This window comes from Hemitrygon akajei, chromosome 9 (assembly GCF_048418815.1).
Source record: "Hemitrygon akajei chromosome 9, sHemAka1.3, whole genome shotgun sequence".
In the NCBI taxonomy this organism is placed as follows: Eukaryota; Metazoa; Chordata; class Chondrichthyes; order Myliobatiformes; family Dasyatidae; genus Hemitrygon; species Hemitrygon akajei.
Window position 1 is genome coordinate 93916740 of NC_133132.1, and position 15396 is coordinate 93932135.

The 15396-nt window shown below is 42.2% G+C and overlaps 1 protein-coding gene across 1 annotated transcript; it reads left to right on the top strand.

Moving 5' to 3' along the window:
• The first annotated feature begins 5462 nt into the window (after nucleotides 1–5462).
• lgsn (lengsin, lens protein with glutamine synthetase domain) lies at nucleotides 5463–13543 on the top strand. Its single transcript, XM_073055359.1, is given in 8 exon segments — nucleotides 5463–5804; nucleotides 5807–6017; nucleotides 12740–12892; nucleotides 12895–12984; nucleotides 12987–13120; nucleotides 13122–13184; nucleotides 13371–13515; nucleotides 13518–13543. Coding segments are annotated over 8 exon segments (1164 nt in total).
• Nucleotides 13544–15396: the final 1853 nt, after the last annotated feature.

The window sequence follows — 15396 nt, forward strand, 5'->3', positions numbered from 1 at the left end:
TGACAGGTTGGTTATGAAACGTATCAACTCCTGACTGAGAAGCAACTTGGATCCAGTCCAATTTGCCTACTGGTACAACAAGTCCACCACAGATGCCATCTCATAGTCTCTTCACTCAACCCTGGAACAGCAGGACATCAAAGGTGCATACATCAGGATGCTCTTTATCAACTACAGCTCAGCATTAATATCATTCCCTTAGAACTAATGAATAAACTCCCACATCATGGCCTCAATACCTCCTTGGGAAATTGAATCCTCGATTTCTTCACTTGCAGACCCCTTGTAGTCACTTGAAAATCTTGCAGTCAGTTTGGATTGGTAACAACATCTCCTCCACGATCTCCATCAGCACAGGTGCATCATAAGGTTGTGTGTTTAGCCCGCCACTTTACTCTCTTTACACTTATGACTGTGTGGCTAATGCCACATTCAAGTTTGCTGATGAGACCACGGTCGTAGGCTGAATGAAAGGTGGTGATGAATCAGCATACAGGAGACAGATTGAAAATCTGGTTGAGTGGTGCCATATCAACAACCTTTCACTCAATTTCAGCAAGTCCTAGGAGCTGATTAATGATTTCAGGAGGAGGAGGTCCATGAGATAGTCCTCATTGGGGGATCAGAAGTGGAGAGAGTCAGCAACTTTAAATTTCTCACTGTTATCATTTCAGAGGACCTGTCCTGGGCCCAGCACCTAAATACAATCATGAGGAAAGCACGTCAGCACCTTTACTTCCTTAGGAGTTTGCGAAGATTTGACATGACATCTAATACTCTATAGAGAAGCTTGTGCAGTGTATATTGACTGGCTGCATCACAGGCTGGTACGGGAACACCAATGCCCTTGAATGGAAAATCCTACACAAAGTAGTGGATATGGACCAGTCCATAATGGGCAAAGCCTTCCCCACCTTTGAGCATATCTACCCAAAGAGTTATCGCGGAAAACGGCATCAGGGACCCACACCACGCAGGTTATGTTCCCTTCTCACTCCTGTCATCAGGAGGAATGTTCAGGAACAGTTATTAGCCCTCAACCATCAGGCTCCTGAACCAAAGTGGATGACTTCACTTGCCCCATCTTTGAAATACTTCCACAACCTCTGTGCTCACTATCAAGAACTCTTTATTTCATGTTCTAAATATTTATTGTTATTTATTTATTTATTTGTTTGTTTGTTTGTTTGTTTATTTATTTATTTTTGTAGTTGCACAGTTTGTTGTCTTTTGTACATTGTTTGAAAGTTGGTACCATCTTTCATTGATTCTATTATGGTTATTATTCTTTTGTGGATTTACTAAGTATGCCCACAAGAAAATGAATCTCAGGGTTGTATATGATGACATATTTGTAATTTGATAATAAATTTACTTTGGCCTTTGAACTTTATCTGAGAAAGGATGTTGTGACACTGTAGAAGGGTTTGAAGGTGTTCATAAGAATGACCCTGGGAATGAAAGGAATGCAATGCATGAGGAGTGTTTGATGGCTCCGTGCCAGTACTCATTGAAGTTTAAAAGAATTCAGTTTAGAAGAATAATCTCATTGAAACCTATCAAATATTGAAAGGCCTAGATAAATGTGGAAAGGGTATTTCCTTTAGTAGAGGACTCTAGGACCAGAAGGCACAGCCTCAGAATGCACAGATGTCTCTTTAGAACAGAGATGAGTACAAATTTCTTTAGATAAAAGCTGGCAGACAGATGACTGGAATGCTTTGCCACTGGCAGCTCTGGAGATCAAATTATTGGATACATTTGAAGTGGAGGGAGATAGGTTCTTAGTTAGAGTATCAAAGTGTACAGGGAGAAGGAAAGAAAATGGGGTTGAGAGGGATAATAAATCAACCATGATAGAATGAGGCAGCAGACATGATGGGCCAATTGGCCTAACTCTGCTCTTTGTATGCGGTATGGACTTAAGGTCTCATGAACTTTGTTCTTGCCGGACTTCGTTAGTGGAGCCTGAACAAGAAATAGTGAGACCAAGCTAGATTGGGCAGATCTCAACTGTAGAGAACACTTGGAGGAGATGATATTAAAAATAAAAATGAGCTCATTGAGCCATGTGGGAACCTATGTAAACTATATATTTCTTGCAAGGAAAGGTTGAATTTGAATTGACTTGTTGCTGAGGTCATTCAATTTGAAATGAATACTTACAGAGGCTTTTTCCCAAACTTTATTTTCCATGCTCACAATTGAGCCAACCTGTGAACTTGTGTTGTTCATTTCCAGTGAAAGGGGTAGAGGTCCAGGCAGTTTCCACTCTGGCCTTCAGGACCAGTTAGCTGGATTAGCTGCTGATTTTGTTGTCAGGGTGTCAGATGCTTCGGGAGGACCCAAATTCATCCCAGTTTCCAATCAATCAAAACCAAAGGACACTGATAAAACTAATCATGGAACATTTTCTCTTTGCTCACTATTAATCAGCTGAGTATAAATCTAATTTAGATTGAAAGAACGTTTGTTATCAAATTGTGTATAAATTATACACTTTGAGATTTGTTTCCCGACAGACGCCACAAAGCAAGAAACCAGGAGAACTCAAATACAAGACCAAAATCACTGAACAGAGAAAGAGAGAGAAAAAACATAATCATGCAAACAACAGAAGCAAGTGACAACATTCTGAACTGGACTGAGTCCTTAGATCTGCTTCCCGGAGCAGCCAGAATCGGCCCGAGCTTTGGTCTCAGTAGCACAGACGCTGGAGCAGTTCACCATCGAGAGATGAACAGACATCACGAGAGAGCAAGAAGAATCAGCCTGACCCTTGCCTCTGATCCTGATGCTTGGACTTTCCAGTCTATTTGGACCAGCGTTTGAATTGTCCAGCAACGGATAGTGCCTTGCTCTAGGACCCGGACTCCAGGACAGCAATTAAGCCATTTTGTGTGGCAGATGTCAGCCATTCAGAATCAATGAGTGAGTGGGAGCAGTTGGAGGGTGAGAAGGTACACAAAATAATGGCGTGAAATGCAGAGAAGAAAACCCAGCGAGCAGGACAGGCTTTGCATACATCCCACTGCCAGGCAAAGAAAAACAAGCGAAGAATCTGAGCCAGTATCACAGATGGATTACTAATATGGGCTAAGAAATCAAGATACCTTATTGAGTCCAGAAAGTTGCAATTTGGCCAGATAGAAGGTGAAGTGCTTTTGAGCCTTACTGTTACAGTCCAAGAGAACTAGACTCAGAATCTGGTTTATTATCACTGTCCTACAGTACATGACATGAAATTTATTGTTTTGCAATAACAGTACAGTTAAGACATAAATTTGCTATAAGTTAAAAAAAAAATAGCATAAAGGAAAATGAATGATGAGGTAGTGTTCATCATTCATGGACCATTCAGAAACCAGATAGCGGAAGAAAAGAAGCTGTTTCTAAAACTTTGAGTGAGGGTCTTCAAGTGGGACAACAGGATGACACTTGGACCTCAAGTGCACAGTTATCTTGAAAACCTTCAACTATAAAAGCTTACACGGGTGACTTGACTGCAGTGTTTCTTGGTGAGATGCCAGATAGAAAGAAACCAATCCTTTGATGGGAGAGTACAGAATAAAGGGGGACAACGGTAAAGTGAGAGCAGAACCGCTGGAGATGTCACAAAACATTTCTTCAGATGGAATAAAACTATCGCCAAAAAAGCTCTTGAGGCAGCAGGTCAATAGAAAATTTCATCAATTTGTTCGACAAAGTGTATCTTATTGGTAATGGAAATATTGTGGATAGAAGGAGCTAAGATATAAGTCAAGCTGATTAAAAATTGGAACAGAATGAAAGTACACATAACCTCTGTTCATAAGCTTTTAGATGTTGAGAAGCCCTTCTTAGTTGGACCAATGTTGCTGTGTCTCTATTCATATTTTACTGATAGATTCAAGTCTATGTAATTTCAAGAGTAGAGCTGGGGACATGCCCAGTAATGGACAGAGAGGATGGTTCAGTGTGAGCCCATAGACCGTGATGTAGATATACGCCACAGTTTGTGAATTTATTAAGCAAGATGAGATTATAAGATTTTATAGAATACAGTGCAGATTCTAGCAATGAAGTCCATTTGATGTGTGTAAAAAACAATCCAGTTTGTCTCTGTCCCCTGCTCCTTCACAGCAGGCCTGCAATTTTATTTTCTCTTTAACCATCTATCCACTTTAGAATTACACTAGTGAAATATGCTTTTCTGACAGAGCATACATAATAGTGTGTTGTTCAAAACCAAACTGCTGGATGAACAACCAGCCAAGCTGTATCTGTGGAGGGAAATGGCAGCTTAACGTGGACTGAAAGAGAGGAGGTAGCCAGTATGAAGAGGGGATGGGGAGGGGTGAGGCAGAAGCTGGTGTGCAGTAGGTGGTTTTGGATGGGGAGGGGTTGATTGACAGATGGATTCAGGTGGGGGGGAGTGGAGTTGGTGACTGATGATGGGAGGTGATAGATGGTGGCTGCAGATGATGGAATTTGATAGGAGAGGATGTTAATGAGTGGAACAGAATCACAGAGGGATGGTGGACAGATGGGAACAGTGCAGGGAAGGAATAGGAGACTCAGTAGGATGAGAGGATGGAATAGATGGGGAAGGGCAAAAACTGGGTGTTAGGGGACTCACGTAGGGGAAGGGTGTGAGAGGTTAAAAGAGATAGAAGGGGAGCAGTTTACTGGTGTGTTGTACTTGAAAAGTGAGAAAATTCTTGGTGTTCTTACTTAATGAAAAACAACAATTTGTTTTAACATCATTTCATATATATAAATTTGCAATATATAGGAGCAGAATGAGGCCATTTGGCCCATTGAGTGCTTCTCCATTCAATAATGGCTGATTTAATTTTCAACCCCATTTTACCACCTCTCCCCATAACCTTTAACCCTCTAATCAATCAAGAACCTATTAATCTCTGTTTTAATTACACCCAGTGGCTTGACCTCCGCAGCGTTCTGCGGCAATGAATTCCAGAAATTGACCATTCTTTGGCTGAAGAAGTTCCTGCTCTTCTCCATTTTAAAGGGACATGCCTTTATTCTGAGGACATGCCTACAGATCCTTCTACTATTGGAAGCATCCCCTTCTCACCCCCATTCAGTACTCTGTACATTTAACTGAGATCTCCCCTCATCCTTCTCAGCTCCATCAAGAACAGGCCCAGAGCCATCAAATGCTTCTCATACATGAATTCTGTCCATCCTAGGATCATTCTTTTGAACTTCCTTTGGGCCATCGAGGGCCAACACATCCATCCTTAGATACCAGACCCAAAATAACAAAGCAGATTAAAGCAACATACCTCAAATTGTCCTTTGAGTTGTTGCTGAAGAGGAATATTTAGAGTTCTAGTTAGGTTCCTTCCAGCCACTGATAACCAATTACATTGTCTCATTGACAGCAGGCATCTGAGATGACGGATGAAGTTGATGGCTGTGGGAGGAAGAGGGGTGTCAGGGTCACTGGGAAATATATGTCACCCATGGAATGGGAGACAGTTGAAGTGAAACACATAGCAAGCTCACCAGGACATTTCTACCTTCATTGATCAAGTCTCTCAATAGTCACTGGCAACACAGCCCAAACTGTCATGGCTCGGGAGCAAGTGGGGAATGGAAAGCAGGAAGGAAACAGCAAAAGGGAAGAAGAGAAATCTGAGGTGGAATGGGAAACAGGCAGTGCCAATGAAGAGGCAAAGAGTTTTTGCATTTTTGTTTCAAAGAAAGGAATTTCAAAAGACACAATAGATAAACTGAAGGCCCTTTTGAGAGAGAGTCCTTTGGTTACCAGGTGGCAGGAAGCAAACTGTAAGTCGAGTTTGGGAGTCTGCCTCGGAATTTGGCAGTGAAGAATGGCAAGGGGAAACCAGCCACTGGCTCAAAAGCAAACACCATCATCCCCAGACTGCCAAATGGACAGAAACCAAGTGAGGCACGCTAACCAGCTCATGTTGTAGAACCTCCAAACATCCAAAACCAAGAGAATGCCAACTTCCAACCTTCAGCCTCGATATCATCAGCTTATGATGGTGGGCTAGCATTAAAGACCAAATCTTGTGTTCACATGATTCTGGTTAGCACTTTACCTTGCTGACAATCCAATAATCATAATCGAAGACAATGTGAGACAGTCAATTAAACTTAAGAGGGAAGAACAATTGATTGAATAACTTTTATAATATCATTGCCACAGTAAAAATGGCACAAGGAATTTTATAACCCAGCTACAAAAGCAGATGGGTTCTTTGGGGAAAGCTGATCCAATGAGGCAGGTTTCAAAGGAATAGAAATTTACAAATCCAGTTAGAAAGAAAGAAAAAACAGGAAAGAGGAAAAAGAAAGATTAGCTTTATTTGTGACATGTACATCAAAACATACAATGTGTCAGTTTTGTGTCAAATCAAATCAGATGAGGTTTGCTCTTGACAGCCGACAGGCGTCACCATGCTTCGGGCTTCAACATAGTGTTCCCACATCTCACTAACCCCAATCTGTACACCTTTGGGATGTGGGAAGAAATCGGAACATCTGAAGGAAGCTCACGTGGTCAAAGGAAGGATCAAATAAACTCCTTACAGACAGCAGCGGGGACTGAATCCCAATCTTACTGACAGTGCTGTAAAGCGTGGCACTAAACGTTATGCTACTGCAGCAAACACTTATGAAGTAATAGTGTTTGGATTCATACAATTCACGAGAATTAAGAATACAGAGACTTCAGAAAGTTGAATGGGTTGGACGAATTTGCAGTGTTTGAAAGGGGAGGAGTCCGCCTGACAGATGTACCATGTGAGAATGTGACAGATACGCATGCGGCCGTTTGATAGTGTGGTGAATCGATTAGGCCTCTGATGTGTGAAGGATCTTTCTTTTGTCAGAGGCTTTTGAGTGTGCATGTCTTTTGTTTCGCGGGCTCAGTTTGTCGTTGTCACTCTGTAAGTTGCCTCGTGTGTACTGTTACTAACATGATTGAGTAAAAATGTTCAGTCACATTACTGTATTGTGTTGTTGATTTTGCTCTGCTCATTCGTAACAGCAAAGATCCCAGAGAAATAGTTTAAAAAATATTTATCCTTTTCTCCACTTACAGAAATTATTAATTACTTTGATCAAAACTATCGATTCTCAAAAAAGGCAACTACCATCATCCAAATACGTAACTGTTAGTAAGTTAAATTGTCATTTTACACTGTCCTGTGATTAGGCTAGTGTTAAATATTGGTGGGTTGTTGGGTGGTGTGGCTTGTTGGCTTGCTCTGCGCTGTATCTCTGAATTAAAGAGTTTAACAAATAGAATCTCTGTTCTAAAGGGACGTCCTTTCATTCCGAGTCTGCACCTTCTGGTCCTAGATTCCCCTAAATAGGAAAGCTCCTCCCTATGCCCACTCTAGGCCTTCCAACATTCGATAGGTTTCAGTGAGATTCCCCCTCACTGCAAACAGGATGGATCTGGGCAATATTGTACCGGATGTCAGTGTTGTAACTGCAGTGAAACAGCCTGACTAGTGGCACAGCCAGTTCCAGAGTGTGGGTTTTTAGTGCTCCAGCTGGGACAAAGTCTGGCAACAGGATCTTTGCTGCATCTGTGGCCCCAGACATTTCTTCACATCAAATTGGGTTGGCTGAAATCTCACCTCCCTCATGGAGTGAGTTGGAAATCTCAGGAGAAGCCAAGGTGACTCACCCACTCTCCAGTTCTGGCTGAATGTGGTTGTAAATAGTTCAGTATTCTCTCTAACACTTGCACAGGGCACCTCACCATTGCTGTGCTCCTTATCTCGTTAGCGGTTTAAACATCATCACTGTTTGCGATCAGATAAGACCATAAGATATAGGAGCAGGAGTAGGCCATTCGGCCCATCAAATCTGCTCTGCCATTCAATCCTAGGCTGATCCAATTCTTCCAGTCATCCCCACTCCCCTGCCTTCTCCCCATACCCTTTGATGCCCTGGCTAATCAAGAACATATCTATCTCTGCCTTAAATGCACCCAATGAATTGGCCTCCACAGCCACTTGTGGCAACAAATTCCACAGATTTACCACCCTCTGACTAAAGTAATTTCTCCACATCTCAGTTCTAAAAGGACGTCCTTCAATCCTGCCCTCATGCCCTCATGCCCTCATGCCCTCTTATCCTCGAATCCCCTACCAAGGGATATAGCTTTGCCATATCTAATCTGTTCAAGCGTTTTATCATTCTGAACGTTTCTATGAGATCCCCCCCTCACTCTCCTGAACTCCAGGGAATACAGCCCAAGAGCTGCCAGATGTTCCTCATACAGTAACACTTTCATTTCTGGAATCATTCTTGTGAATCTTCTCTGAACCCTCTCCAAAGTCAGTATATCCTTTCTAAAATAAAGAGCCCAAAACTGCACACAATACTCCAATTGTGGTCTCATGAGTGCCTTATAGAGCCTCAACATCACATCCCTGCTCTTGTATTCTATACCTCTAGAAATGAATACCAACATTGCCTTCACAACTGACTCAACCTGGAGGTTAACCTGTAGGGTATCTTGCACAAGGACTCTCAAATCCCTTTGCATCTCTGCATTTTGAATTCTCTCCCCATCTAAATAATAGTCTGCTTGTTTATTTCTTCCACCGAAGTGCATGACCATACACTTTCCAACATTGTATTTCATTTCCCACTTCTTTGCCCGTTCCCCTAAACTATCTGAGTCTCTCTGCAGTCTCTCTGTTTCCTCAACACTACCTGCTCCTCCACCTATCTTTGTATCATTGACAAATTTAGCCACAAATCCATTAATACTGTAGTCCAAATCATTGACATACATCAGAAAAAGCAGCGGTCCCAACACTGACCCCTGTAGAGCTCCACTGGCAACCAGCAGCCAGCCAGAATAGGATCCCTTTATTCCCACTCTGTTTCTGCTGATCAGCCAGTGCTCCACCCACGCTAGTAACTTCCCTGTAATTCTGTCAGCTCTTCCTAAGCAGCCTCATGTGTGGCACGTTGTCAAAGGCCTTCTGAAAATTCAAATACACCACATCTACTGCATCTCCTTTGTCTACCCTGCTTGTGATTTCCTCAAAGAACTGCAGTAGGTTTGTCAGGCTGGATTTTTCTTTCAGGAAAACATGCTGGCTTTGGCCTATCTTGTCATGTGCCTCCAGATACTTTGTAATCTCATCCCTAACAATCAATTCCAACAACTTTCCAACCACTGATGTCAGGCTAAAAGGTCTATAGTTTCCTTTCTGCTGCCTCCCACCCTTCTTAAATAGCGGAGTAACACTTGCAATTTTCTAGTCATCCGGTAACGTGGCAGGCCCGCAAAGCTTTGCAGGACAAGATAGCGTAGTGGTTAGCGTAACATGTTACAGCGCCAGCAGTCAGTGATGAAAGTTTAATTTCACCGTAGGGAGTTTGGGAGCACTGAGTGGGCACCGTGGTTAGCGTGGAGTGGTTATGCTGAAGGGTCTGTTTTTGTGCTCTATTGTTTTATGACTGTGCATTGTAACATAAGGATTAGGACCTGGAGTAAGTAATTCGGCCCCTTGACCCTGATCTGCCATTCAATAGGTTGATCTAACTCCAACCTTAATTCAGCATTCCAACCTACTCTATACCTTATCCCCTGCTCGACTTTCACATCCTCGTCTATCGAATAACTATCTACTTCTGCCTTATAGATATTCAAAGGTTGTACTTCCATTGCCCTTAGAGAAAGATAGTTCCAAAGATTCACAGCCCTCTGAGAAAAATCACATAATCTCTACCTTAAATGGATGACCCTTTATTTTAAACTTTGACCCCAGTTCTAGATTCTCCCTCAGAGGAAGAATCCTCTCCACATCAACCCTGTCAACACCCTTCAGGACCTGAGCTGATTCAACTCTCGCCTTTCTAAAATCCAGTGTACACTAGCTTAGTCAGTTTGACCTTTCCTCATAAGCCAACCTAAAAATTCCAGGCATCCAGGTCTGATAAAATACTGCAAACATATGGATGTCCTCTTTTAAACAGGCAACAGACACTGTCCTCCAGGTGTTGTCTCACCAGTACCCAAAATAATAGAACTATAACTGCACAAAATGCTGGAAGAATGCAGTAGGTAGGGCAGCATCAAAGAAGAGGAGTAAACAGAAGGTACTTTTGAGCTGAGACCCTTCATCAGGATTGGAAAGGAAGGAGAAAGAAGATAAATAAGAAGGGGTGGGAAGGGGAAGGAGTACAAGCTGGCAGGTAATAGGTGAAACCAGGTGAGAGGGAAGGTAAGGTGGGTGGGTGGGTGATGAAGTGACAAGCTGAGAGGGAATAGGTAGAAGGGGTAAAGGGCGGAAGAAAGAGGAATATGATAGGAGAGGAGAGTGGATCATAGGAGAAAGGGAAGGAGGAGGGGCATCAGACGGAAGTGATGGGCAGTTGAGGAGGAGAAGGGGTGCGAGGGGAACCAGATTGAGGAAAGGAAAAATAGAGAAGTGGGAGAGGGAGACAGTACAGAAAGTTAGAGAAATCCATGTTCGTGCCGTCAGAATGGAGGCGACCCAAATGGAGTATGAGGTGTTGTTCCTTCAATCTCAGATGTTATCTTTATTGAATTGTAATGATTTTTTTTTGGTGCATTGAAGACTGTGGTTAATAGATATTTGGATTCGGAGGGAAATTGATGAGAAAGGGGAAACTAGGTGGGAGAGAAGACAAACTGTACAATCAACAAGGATCGTATTGAAGTAGCTTCTGTGAACTTTGCTGTCTATCACTAAGCCTTAATCTTTCATCATCACTCCAAGTATTATTGTTTAGAGTTAGACTCAGTCTGTTGCCAAGGTAAACTTGCCTTTGGATTTAGAAGTAGAATAGAACTAATTAAGCTCACATTTGTGATGGACTTCATCTATTAATTATAACAATGAATTTATGTTCGTAGTTAACAGAATTAATTCATGTCTTTCTTGAATATATTCCATCAGTACGATATGAAAATGACTTGAAAGTTTTAGTTCAAATTCAGCTTAGAGTTGATACCCTTATTTAATAGCTCAACAAGTCCAGATGCAAACAATCCCCCGTACCTGAAAAAATTGAGCTGGAATTGTCTTTGATCTTGAAATTCCATTAAGATCACTTGCATCAAAGCGTATATCTTCCCTTGTGATCTGTTTTCCACTTGTTCAAGCATACAGCCTACTTCTGAGGGAGTTGAACTGTTGCTCAGAACAATTCTTTGAAACTTTCTGTGAAAGGAAAAAACATTAAGCTGCAGTACGTCTATAAACACAAGAGTTTCTGCAGATGCTGGAAATCTTGAGCAACAGACATTGCCTAGAGGAACTCAACAAGTTAGGTAACATCTATGGGGGGGAATAAGCAGTCGTTGTTTCAAGACAAGACCGTGTATCCTTGGGTAATATGAGGATCCAGTGGAGTTTTCTGATGGATTTCATTGTTTTTCAGTTCTCAAAGAGATAAAGCACAGTAACAGACCTTTGCTGCTCACAAGCCCACGCCATCCAATTACACCCATGTGGCTAATGAACGTACTAACCCAAACGTCTTTGGAATGTGGGAGGAAGCCAGAGCACCCGGAGGATTCTACTGCTGTTTGGGAGAGGAAATTATAAAGATTTATCAGCCTCTGAATGAAGAAAGATTTCCTCTTGTGTAAGTTCTAAATAGTCAGTGCTTTACCTAGAACCTCTGACCTTCAGTTTTAGACTCTCCAGGCAGGGCCATCAGTGTCTAACTACTCATCTTGGCAAACTCTCTCAGAATGTTGTACATCCCAATATCCCAATGAGGTCACTACTCACTCTTCTCAACTCCAGAGAGTGTAAACCACCCTTACTCATCTCTCATCATAGGAAAGCAGTTTATCACAATGATGCCAGTTTCAGTCTAACCTTCCTTAGATACAGAGACCAATACCACAAAACCTCACCAATTCCAATCTAACCTCTGTTTTTCTATGCTCTGAACCCACTTGCCATAAAACCATGAAGCAATTGTTGAAGGAAAAAAGACATAGCTTTAGAAAATCTTACAACATGGAATGAGGCTTTCAACCCATTGTGTCTCTGCTACCTTACTCTCTAGTATGGCTGTTTAAGTACACAAAATGCATTTCATCATCTCCTCTCCAATCTTTTGAACAATTACTTTTGGTCCTTGTCCCCTGACTTCTGGTCCCCCGCTGAGGGAAATGGGTCCTTCCTATGCACTGAATCTTCGATTATCATTAAGATGCCACAAGTCACTGCTGCTCTAGAGAAAGCAAACCGAGTTAGTCCAACACACACAATGCTGGAGGAACTCAGCAGGTCAATCTGCATCTTTGGAGGGGAATGTTTTGGTCTAAGACCTTTCATCAGGTCTGGAAAAAGAAGAGAGCAGAAGCCAGAATAGGAGGGTGGCCGAGGGGAAGGAATAAAAGCTGGCAGGTGAATGGTGAGATCAGGGCAGAGAGAAGGTGGGTTGTGTAGGAGGAATGACAAAAGAGACCAGGATGAAGGGGGAAGAAATTAAACAGAAGTTGGCTCAGTTGGTAGCCTCAAACCTGATGGCGTGAATATTGATTTATTGATTTCTCTAACTTTCCCTCTTCCCCTTCCTTCTGAGGATACTGAAGAAATGCTAGCAATTTTGCAGATCCAATTAATCGTTCTTCTAGTCCTATCTAACACTGTGCTGGATCAGCGCAATTAACCATTTTGCTGTATGCTGAATTGGTGACATAAATATTCCTATAAATTATTAACATTAAATTGTTTCAAATTACAAGAAAGCTGCCTGGAGACCAACAGCGACAACCCCGTGCTTCCACGCAGGAGAAAGTATACGAGATACCTACGTCCAGAGGTTACGGGTGCACGTTCTGATCCTTCCAGTTACAATGACAACATTGTCTTGATGCCCAACATTGCGATCTTCAGAGTCCTCCCTGGGCAGAGAAAACCATGAGGGTCCTCTGTGATTCCTGCTCTGTGACAGGTTCTCCCCTCCTGACCTTCCCGAGACATGTGGCGAAGCTTCATTAGGCACAGCTCTGAGCCCTTGTTTTGCCTGGCACACCTTCTTCACCTGCCTGTGCACCCTCATCCAGCCTTCCTGCTTTAATCTCCCGAAAAACCACCATGAAAGCTTTGTGCAGGAGCTCATCGAGGGGCATGCAAGGCGGCGGTGTCTACATCCAGAGCTTTCCTTCCCATGGTTATGGCTTGTTGGAAGTGACACATTGAGTCTGAGGTGGGTGGGTGCTCCAACGACAACACTTGCGCCTTCAACATCAAGGGTCATCGGAGCGGGGGAGCCCATTTTGAGAACTGTCTGCCTTCATTGACCATCATTCTGGCTGTTTGGGCTCTGTGCTGGCTGGCTCGAGGACGGTGTACAGGTGATGCCTACTCCCCCAGTTGTTCAAGACCTGCACCATCCCCTTGCAGTTAGATGATGCACTGGAAGGTGACTACTGTATCCAGCGTACACTGGGAAAAGCCTTCACACAGTAGTTCATCGTTGTCAAATGGTTTGAGTTGAAAATACAGACATCAAATGGCAAGAGGACAAGTACTTGGAATATTTCTAGCAGAACACTTTGAGATAACATCATCCATATACAACAGACCATTTACAAGATGTAACTAACATACAACGTGAAACATCATGTATCATAGCCAGATTGCAGGCACCATACAAATTTTCACATATAATACAATGCACGATATATGCATAATATGCTGAGAGACACTTTGACATCATGACAATATTTCTGAGCTCTTCATTTAGAAATTAAATCCTCATTTTCTAAATTGAAATTTGGAGGAATATAATCTTAATGTGCTAGTCATTTGATGTAATATCTCAGAAGTTAGTTTACATGAGGAGATCATTTCTTTTTAAGCCATCTTCTGGTTCTACATATGGAGTATTCAACAAACAGATGCAATCCTTTGATGAAAATTGGGAAAGAAACATTATTTTCTTTATGAACATGTATACTGTATCCAGTAATATTTTCTGCATGGAATAACTAAAGATTTATTCTTGTGCTATTACATCAATAGATATTGGGCCTTATTTTATCCTGAATATTAACACATTTGTTCTTAAGAATGAATAGTTGTACAGAAAGCAGTGATGGATTTCTCTTATTATAAAGACTGATTCTACTCATTTGTAAAGAATGAGCAAAGGCAGTTAAGGAATGATATAGTCCATGTCAGAGCATCTCCTCAGGCACTTCTGCAGATTTGTATGGGAAGACGGGTTAAAGTTATAATCAAAAAATAAGTCACTAAGACTTAGCAAAGTCTAATGAATGGTAAGGATTTGAACCCCAGTGTTAGTACGTTAGTGATAGAAGTGAATTATCCCGAGGGCTCTTCAGTCTCTTAATAGGTCCAGCAGACATTGTTAAAAGGAGAGCAGTAAATCCTGGATTAAGGAAACCAATTCTTTGCAGACTATTCCACTTGTCCACTTGATTGAATGGTTTCCCTAATTCATTCCTGGGATGTAAGCATCACTGGCAAGGTAATCATTTAATGCTCATCTCTGGTTTCCCTTAGAAGTGGTAAAGGCTTTTCCAGATTCACCAGTGATACCCAGCTCTACCATTTCTTGTCTGACATACAGTACAACACTATCTTGTCCAGCTCTGCCTGCTCACTGTCTCAGGCTGAACCAAGCTATTCTGCGTTCTAGCAGAAAGTTTCCATATAACAATTACAGCACGGAAACAGGCCATCTCGGCCCTTCTAATCCGTGCCGAACACTTACTCTCACCTAGTCCCACCTAACTGCACTCAGCCCATAACCCTCCATTCCTTTCCTGTCCATATACCTATCAAACTTTTTTTAAATGACAAAATCAAACCTGCCTCTACCACTTCTACTAGAAGCTCATTCACAGCTGTCACAGCTATCACTCTCTGAGTAAAGAAGTTTCCCCTCGTGTTACCCCTAAACTTTTGCCCCTTAACTCTCAACTCATGTCCTCTTGTTTGAATCTCCCCTACTCTCAATGGAAAAAGCCTATCCACGTCAACTCTATCTATCCACCTCATAATTTTAAATACCTCTATCAAGTCCCCTCTCAACCTTCTACGCTCCAAAGAAGTTTCCTAGGCTGGATTTGTGTTTCGGCCTGGAAGTGAGCTCAGATGTTTGCAGTGGACTCTTCTGATTGAGAAGCAGGAACATGTGGCACAGCCCAGACGACGAGATTTTGTTTATTTTATCCCATTTATTCCATCATTTCTGGTGATATGGGTTTTCTTTCTAATTGACATCCTGTCCCTTGTTTACATCAGCCACTGTGTGAATATTGAAGAAACTCTGACTAACTATACCACCATCACCACATTGCTTCCATGTTGCCTGATGCCAGCTCTTAGCTGGCCGTAAAGTTGATCAACTGGGCATTGTCCTTTATGTTAC